Raw genomic sequence first — 8,625 nt, 5'->3', positions numbered from 1 at the left:
CCAAAAATGCATAGTGCAAGGATCTTTCATACAGTTTTACCCAATAATTAATATTGAAAATGCTTTATCACTCATCCATAATACTCATACCAACCGTACCCTGCATGCAGGTTCAGGAATGTTCCAAAATTGTCATTATGCTGTCTAATAGTACACCCCAAGTACACACACTCCGTTATTGTGGTCTCCTCACTCCATTATTTTGTACATATATAGCCATCAATATCAAAAGCAGCTTGAGATACTTCAAATCAAGGAATAAGAGACACAGAGCCGAAAGTAAAATAAAAAAAAGGTATGGCAATGGCTGGTGAGAAGGAGAACAAGAACACTAGTACCTTAAGGGGCTGCATCAAGAAGAGCAAAGGGCCATGGGTTGTTCACAGAACCACCAAAGAGGGTGGCAGAGTCACCAGGTATCGGTTCCCCACCGAGGACGAGCGCCTGAAGAACAAGCAAAGGGAGCGCAAGCGTCGAGCCGTAGCTCACAAAATATTTGCAGGGCTGAAGGAGCATGGTAACTACAACCTTCCAAAGCGTGCTGATAGCAATGATCTGTTGAAAGCTGTTTGTGAAGAGGCTGGTTGGCATGTGGAGGCCGATGGAACCATTTACAAAAAGGTCAGCTAATAAATGTTAAATGTTGTTTTGTTTTACATTTTTTCTTTTTTGTGATTACAGCATTTTATAATTTGTTGCAGAAATCAAGGGCAACAATGGCGGTCTCTATGGTTCACTCTAGCTGCCAATTTGTTGAGGATATTGGTCAATCAAGAGATGAAGATTACTGCATATGCAATGATGATGGAAATGTTGCAGCACCGACTGGAACCCTCTTATCACTAGGGTTGGGGCGTTCCCATGAATGCCATGATATTAACTTGATGCTTTCACTCTCCATTTCCAGTTCCTTCACCTAGGGGTAATGAACTGCTTTGATATGGGACTTGGGAATGTATTTAAAGCTAGGGATAAAGTGTTGTCTAGCTTTTGTTCATCTCTTTTCATATATATATATAGTGAGAGAGAGAGAGAGAGAGAAATCATTAGGAAAGCATTGCACTCAAATGTTGTTGGTGCTCATTTTGCTGATGAAAAACATGCAGGTTATATACATACATGAATCGAAAATATTAGAAATTATAATTAAACACTACATGTTCTTTTGTTGGATAGAGTTTATTACAACATATGTGCTCTAATCAGGTTGGTTTTTTTTTAGGACAGACCCTTTCACAGGGCGGAATCAGAAATTTTTGGTGGGGTTGGAGTCAGGATATAAATTGTTGGTGGCCAAAGCTAAAACTTATATGCTAAAAGGGTTAAATTGAATTTCTAATTCTCAAGAGGACCCAAATATAGAATTTCACCATTTTATAAGGGGCCGAGGAGCATTTGGTCTTGCCTTGCACATGAACATGGTTTCCTTTTATGCATTTTACTAATTTAATTAGTTCTAAGTTAAAATATGTTATTATTTTCTCTACTTCCATACAATTTAAGATTTAGTCTTTATAATTAAAAAGTTAAAACTTTAATCCTTCTTTTTAAATTTAAAAGTTTTAGTTTAATTGTAGTTTTTATTAAAATTTATCAACTCAAAATGTATATTTTCCGAGAGCAGCCTAATCAACATATCAAATTAACAAATTTTGATAGAGAATACTTACGATTTTAGTGATTGAACTAAGATACATAAATAAAAAAGGACTTAACTTTTAACTTTTTTAACTTTTAACCTTAGTTCTACTGTCAATTGCTATTTGGTTGGTGCGTTACTGGTGATCCTAATAGAAACTGCACACAAGAGACATGGTAAGTGTTTTAATGAACAGCCAAAGTTGAAATGAACGAGGATAACTGGTTATAATTTCTTATTTATGGGAGTGGGACTCAAACAAAACAAAACAATCATTTCATTTCCACTCAACCCAAATATGAACCATCCCATCCAAGGGAGCTGATTACATTTAATTCATAAATAAAATAAGATTTAATTTTTACAAAAAATGGAACAGTAATTCATTCCACACATCAGGCACACCTGGTAAGCACCAGTGTATGCAGTCAGAGTAGCTTGCAGGGTTCCCCAACTGCCGGGGGCTCAGTGTCTCCCAAAACTTTCTATAGATGGAAGGGTGCCCATCTTTTCTGTATTCTGAGAGTTGTGTTATATTGATAACTGTTACCTTCGAACCCAAACCAGAAACCATTTTATCCACTATGCGCATGGTAGCCAAGTCCGAACCACTTCCCCAGTGGCCTTCCCGATCGATAGGTCTCGTTTCATTATAGCAGTTTCCTTTACTTCCAGCTTCCCACTCTCCTTTCCTATTTCATGTCAAAATGTTAGTAAAAAAACCCATATTGGGCCACTAAGATTGTGTAATTCCCACACAAGTCCATGTTATATACATTAGCTTTTATATACCAGCAATAGTCCTTTTAGTGCCTTCATGATGCACAATCTTTGCTTCAAATGCCTCTATGCTATGATTTTACGGTATTCGATAAGTTTGCAAGCTTTCACCAGGTGACTTATCCAGATTATATAGATGAAGTATAGGATAATTCAGTGCAAGGGTAAAGATCCTAACCAGAAATGTGTTGGCGACATTGTAACGAAAAAGACATGTTTCTTCAGGGGAATGACTTTTGATGCTACCCAGTCTGCCCAAGCTCCCATGGCGAGTTCCATTGCTCCTAACCCATCGAGCTCCTCGCAGGCTCCAATTTCCTCACCACTCCATCTGCAAAAGTTGCAAGCACACAAGGATTTCAGCGCATCTTGAAAATATATTTACCTTGATTCGACTAGAACCGATCAACTATCGTACATACTGCAGCTTAACTGGGCCCTGTCTCCACCATAAGTACGAGTTAAAAACTAGTATATCCGCATGCTCCCACTGTGCTGAATGCTTGAGTACTGAATCCGGACGGATAATTCGTTCAGACAGCCTGTGATTCACCGGGTCATCAGAATTGGACTCAACCAGAAGCGGAGCCCAGAGAAATTCCACGGTGGCATTGTATTCCTGCAAATGACATCAAAGTAAAACACACGGCAACAATGTTTCAGTTCTTAGTCATTATGTTAAAAACCTCTTATAGGTTGTATCCTGGCTCACCTCTGCTCTGAAAATGGTAAGCTGAGCATTAGGAGTCATGGATCTCTTATTTGCTGGGATCACTGATTGCAACAAACACACCATTGATATCCATTGACCTCTATTCAGAGAATCTCCCACAAACATTAGCCTCTTCCCTCTCAACTTCTCCCACATTTCAGTCGCATCCCATCTACACACCAGAAAAAGGAAAAACACAATCACTTGCAACTTTTCAATAAGAGAAAGTTCAATCATCTATATTAACGCCTGTTGGATCGAGTGACAGAGCTTAATACCCTTTAAGCAAGTTTTATAAAGAAAAACAGGACGACCCGGCTTGACTCTGAATTTAGTCAGGCCCAATATGGCTATCAAATATCAGATAAAAACGGGGAAGTTCTATCATCTATGGTTAAAAATCTAAAACGTTACCAATTACATCCCATTCTTCAAATTGCGTAAAGGTAGAAACTGGCAAATCTAGTACTTGGGTCTCACTTGTTGAATATTGGCAATATCCCACATTAGGAAAAGATAGAAAGGGAGGGGGTTTGGTTTGTTATATATAGAACCCCTCCCCCTTTGGTTGTATCATCCCAAAATCTTCTCCTTTGTAATATTTCTAGAGGAAATATTAATTTGGTAGTGTCCGAGGACGTAAGCTAAATTGGCCGAACCTCGTTAAAACTCTGGTATTTTATTTCTTATTTGTTTGCTTTTATTTAATAGCTTTATGTTGGTTATATTTATTTAGTTATTATTGCTATAAATATCTAAGTGAGTTCTGTCTAGTTGTTGGGTTTTAAGCGGGACCATTGTGACCCCTCCAATTTAACTGGGAATTTTCTTAGTATAATTGTTGGCATAATAATTATCTAAATATTTCTGATAATATTGTTATTAATATTATCGTCGCTTCCGCAACAATTGGTATCAGAGCCAAGGTTTTGTAGTATGCTCTGTGTTTGCAGCTTAGTCTGATCTTACACATCAGAAACATTTCCTAAAGCTTGTGGGTATTCTGCATTTGGTGGCTATTAAGTAGAAGCTATGGCAAAAATGACAGAAGAAAAACCATCCATATCAACAACTTCCACTTCGTACATTTTGCCGAGGATTGGAACTGCAAATACGAGATTTGTAGTGGAAATTTTTGATGGAACAGGTCATTTTGGCATGTGGCAAAGTGAGCTTCTAGATGCCCTCTTTCAACAGGGTCTAGATATTGCCATTGAGGAAGAAAAACCAGAAGGGGTTGATGATAAAGAATGGAAGACCATCAACCGATTGGCATGTGGTACAATTCGATCATGTCTTTCCAGAGAGCAGAAGTATACATTCAGTAAAGAGACTTCTGCAAGTAAATTGTGGAAAGCATTGGAGGAGAAATTCTTGAAGAAGAACAGTCAAATAAGTTGCATATGAAGAAAAGACTGTTTCGTTTCAATTATGTTCCTGGTACCACGATGAACGAGCACATTACCAATTTTAATCAGCTGGTGGCTGATTTGTTGAATTTGGATGTGACTTTTGAAGACGAAGACTTGGCGTTAATGTTGTTGGGATCGCTTCCTGAGGAGTTTGAGTACCTTGAAACTACTCTACTTCATGGAAAATCGGAAGTAACTTTCAATGAAGTAACTGCTGCATTGTATAGCTATGAACTACGCCGAAAGGATAAGTTGAAAGGTTCAGGTGAAGCAGCAGTGGAAGCATTGGTAACAAGAGGTCGTCAGCAAAGTCAGTCTAAGGGGAAGAGAAGAAAGTCCAAAGGTCGAGCTGTTGCCAAAGATGAATGTTCTTTTTGCAAAGAAAAAGGACATTGGAAGAAAGATTGTCCAAAATTGAAGAAAAAAGGGAAGACTCCGCAAGATGCAAATGTTGCAGAATGCAATAGTGAAGCAGAGTCAGACTTTTCTCTTAGTATGACATCTTCAACATTATATGCAGATGAGTGGATCATGGATTCTGGTTGTTCCTATCATATGTGTCCCATTCGGGAATGGTTTTTTGAATTTCAAAAACTAGATGAAGGGGTTGTTTACATGGGTAATGATAACACATGTAAAATAGCCGGGATAGGTTCAATTAAACTGAGGAGTCATGATGGATCTACTAGAATTTTGCGGGATGTACGATATGTCCCAAAGTTGAAGAAGAATCTCATCTCTTTGGGGTCGTTAGAATCTAAAGGCCTAGTTGTGACAATACGAGATGGAGTTCTTAAAGCAACTTCAGGAGCATTGGTGATGTTGAAAGGCATAAGAAAGAACAATCTGTATTACTACCAAGGTAGTACAGTGGTCGGGACAACAGCAGCAGCAATTACGAGTACCAAGAAGGACGCTGAGGCAACACAGCTGTGGCATATGCGTTTGGGCCATGCTGGTGAAAAATCCTTGCAAACTCTAGCCAAGCAAGGATTATTGAAAGGTACAAAGACTTGCAAACTTGAATTTTGCGAGCATTGTGTTCTGGGAAAACAACGAAGGGTGAAATTTGGCACTGGGATTCACAATACTAAAGGTATTCTGGATTATGTGCATTCTGATGTATGGGGACCGTCCAAGACTCCATCACTTGGAGGAAGACGTTATTTTGTCACCTTTATTGATGATTTTTCCAGACGAGTTTGGGTGTTTCCTATGAAGAACAAAGATGAGGTGCTTGAAGTTTTCCTTAAGTGGAAAACTAAAGTTGAAAATCAGACAGGAAGGAAGATTAAGGTTCTCCGATCAGACAACGGTGGAGAATATAAAAGCGATCCATTCCTGAAGATATGCCAAGATTGTGGCATAGTAAGGCACTTCACCGTAGGTGGAACACCGCAACAGAATGGGGTGGCAGAGCGTATGAATCGAACGCTTGTGGAGAAAGTTCGATGTATGTTATCTAATGCTGGATTAGATAGAAAGTTTTGGGCTGAGGCTGTGACGTACGCTCAACATCTCATCAATCATTTGCCATCATCTGCTATAAATGGCAAGACTCCTTTGGAGAAATGGTATGGAAAACCTGCTACTGATTATGACACCTTGCGCATTTTTGGTTCTATTGCATATTATCATGTGAAAGAATCAAAGTTAGATCCAAGAGCAAAGAAGGCTCTATTCATGGGCTTCAATGCTGGTGTTAAGGGATATCGTTTGTGGTGTCTAGAGGCAAAGAAGACGATAATCAGTAGGGATGTTACCTTTCATGAATCTGCCATGTTGAATAAGGTAAATCCAGAAGGAGTGAGTAGTACTTCGCAGCAGGTGGAGTGTACTCCGCAGCAGGTGGAGTTTGAGCAGAGTGTGGTAATTCCAGCAGAAGGTACCACTAGTGATTCTTCATTGGCAGATGCAGAGTCAGATGAGGAAGAGGTTTCTACCCAAGAACCTCAACAGCAATCAGAGCCAATTGCAGTCAGAAGGCAGAGACGAGAAATACAGAAACCTGCTCGTTTCACTGACATGGTAGCTTATGCACTTCCAGTTGTTGATAATATTCCATCCACTTACACCAAAGCCATTCAGAGTTTAGAGAATAATAGATGGTTAGGTGCAATGGAAGAGGAAATGCAATCTCTAGAGAAAAACAAGACGTGGAAGCTGGCACAACTACCAAAAGGGAAGAAGGCGATTGGTTGCAAATTTGAAGACACTATTGAAGTTAGTGTTATGAGAAGATGTTCGAAGATGTGGAATATCGCCAAGGTGGAGATTTGTTGAATATTGGCAATATCCCACATTAGGAAAAGATAGAAAGGGAGGGGGTTTGGTTTGTTATATATAGAACCCCTCCCCCTTTGGTTGTATCATCCCAAAATCTTCTCCTTTGTAATATTTCTAGAGGAAATATTAATTTGGTAGTGTCCGAGGACGTAAGCTAAATTGGCCGAACCTCGTTAAAACTCTGGTATTTTATTTCTTATTTGTTTGCTTTTATTTAATAGCTTTATGTTGGTTATATTTATTTAGTTATTATTGCTATAAATATCTAAGTGAGTTCTGTCTAGTTGTTGGGTTTTAAGCGGGACCATTGTGACCCCTCCAATTTAACTGGGAATTTTCTTAGTATAATTGTTGGCATAATAATTATCTAAATATTTCTGATAATATTGTTATTAATATTATCGTCGCTTCCGCAACATCACTAACAAAACACAAGCAACCAAAAGGACAATTTACCTCTTCAAATTGCAGTTATGAGGCTGCCATCTCCAGTGCTGATACTGCAAATCGGACCTCCCATGCTTATGACATGCCAACTGGTCCGACATGTAAGGACAGTCGGACTCTTCGTAAAGCGGGTACGATTGGTTATCAAACACCCACTTGCCGGAGAACACATCACAGCTGTTCTCTTGGCTTATGCTCCTCCGCTGATTCGATTCCGCATCCGTGCCGACCCACCGGATTTTCTTCCCACTGTAGTTCCTAGTAGAGTTGCAACTACTGGATCCATCCAAAACCTCTAAAGCCCAACTTCATGTTTTAGGCCAAATTCAAAGAAAAGAAAAGGAAAGTAAAGATTGAAGATAGATAAGCACACCTGAAGCTCCTTTGGGAAGATTTGGTTTTACATAAGTAAATGATGAAGTTTGTCGTTGACTGTGAAGAACATGATCCGGGCTTTGATGGATTTGTTGGATGCTGAATTCAATGTAGATAACCGAACAAGCTAAGAAAACCAGGAGAAGACCTGCAAGTAAAGGGAAGTGGCGTTTCTTTCTGCTCCATTTATTCGACATGGAGACGGTGAGTGGCAGAGCCATAGGATTATGCAGATAACAAGGACTTTTGAGCTTCAAAAATGGCGGTTACATCCGGAAGGCATAGCAAGTAATAACTCCATTTGCTTACTATAAATGGAAGGAAATTGGATTCAACAATTAATAGTTACCAGGAAATGGAAATTCTAGCATCAGCTCAGAAAAGAAAAGTTGATATAAACTTGGGAAAAGCTACCAAAATGACAATTAATAGTTACCCCGTACACACAGAGACACAGACACAGACACACATATATATATATATATTCTTGCCGGGATTTTTTTTAAATAAATATTTGTTGTAAATATATTAAATGTACGTCTATAATCCTTTTAGAGATATTAAAATAATGAGATAAAATTCTTTACTTTATTTATAGTTAGAGAATCATTAAGTAGAGATTAACTTCTAAATAGCATGTTGTAAGTGAAAATTAAACAATGAAAATTCTCCCTATTTTTCATCCATTTTTTACTTATTATTATTTTATTAATTTTTCTATAACACGTTATCAATACGAGCTTCTACGAGTTCATAATGAAGTTCACGTTATTTCGACCTTATATAATTTATCTGTATAACTCCAGTTAAATTATATACAGTATATGTATTTTCATAATTCTTTCATTTTATTTTCTAGATGAAATATTTGCGTTGAGTAACATTTGCACATTTATTTTTACAACTAAAATCTAATAATGATAATTATATATATTTTTTTTATTAAAAGAAATTTCAATTAATGTAATTGTTTT

At 38.0% G+C, this 8,625-nt stretch overlaps 2 protein-coding genes across 2 annotated transcripts; one reads left to right on the top strand and one right to left on the bottom strand.

The window, feature by feature from the left end:
* Positions 1-266: 266 nt before the first annotated feature.
* On the top strand, positions 267-1,146 carry LOC107960509 (uncharacterized). The gene is made up of 2 exons (XM_016896849.2): positions 267-621; positions 702-1,146. Exons 1-2 carry the CDS (start codon positions 298-300, stop codon positions 918-920), a joined length of 543 nt encoding a protein of 180 aa, XP_016752338.1. The 5' UTR covers positions 267-297; the 3' UTR covers positions 921-1,146.
* Positions 1,147-1,841: 695 nt separating this feature from the next.
* On the bottom strand, positions 1,842-8,094 carry LOC107957195 (protein trichome birefringence-like 35). The gene is made up of 6 exons (XM_016892646.2): positions 7,650-8,094; positions 7,286-7,571; positions 3,132-3,303; positions 2,842-3,038; positions 2,598-2,750; positions 1,842-2,331 (listed from the first exon to the last, which is right to left on the bottom strand). The coding sequence occupies exons 1-6, from the start codon at positions 7,870-7,872 to the stop codon at positions 2,001-2,003; spliced, it is 1,362 nt and encodes a 453-aa protein (XP_016748135.1). The 5' UTR covers positions 7,873-8,094; the 3' UTR covers positions 1,842-2,000.
* Between the last annotated feature and the right edge of the window lie 531 nt (positions 8,095-8,625).

Source organism: Gossypium hirsutum, chromosome A04 (genome assembly GCF_007990345.1).
Source record: "Gossypium hirsutum isolate 1008001.06 chromosome A04, Gossypium_hirsutum_v2.1, whole genome shotgun sequence".
Classification (NCBI taxonomy): Eukaryota; Viridiplantae; Streptophyta; class Magnoliopsida; order Malvales; family Malvaceae; genus Gossypium; species Gossypium hirsutum.
The sequence above is the reverse complement of the archived record's forward strand: the minus strand, read 5'-3'. Positions and strand labels throughout refer to the sequence as shown.

Excerpts from the sequence above, each read along its gene's own strand:
- LOC107960509 (XM_016896849.2), top strand. The coding sequence starts at position 298 with ATGGCAATGGCTGGTGAGAAGGAGAACAAGAACACTAGTACCTTAAGG. Across the intron at positions 622-701 it reads ATGGAACCATTTACAAAAAG|AAATCAAGGGCAACAATGGC; the intron begins GTCAGCTAATAA and ends AATTTGTTGCAG.
- LOC107957195 (XM_016892646.2), bottom strand. The coding sequence starts at position 7,872 with ATGGCTCTGCCACTCACCGTCTCCATGTCGAATAAATGGAGCAGAAAG. Across the intron at positions 7,572-7,649 it reads TCTTCCCAAAGGAGCTTCAG|AGGTTTTGGATGGATCCAGT; the intron begins GTGTGCTTATCT and ends GTTGGGCTTTAG. Across the intron at positions 3,304-7,285 it reads CATAACTGCAATTTGAAGAG|ATGGGATGCGACTGAAATGT; the intron begins GTAAATTGTCCT and ends TCTGGTGTGTAG.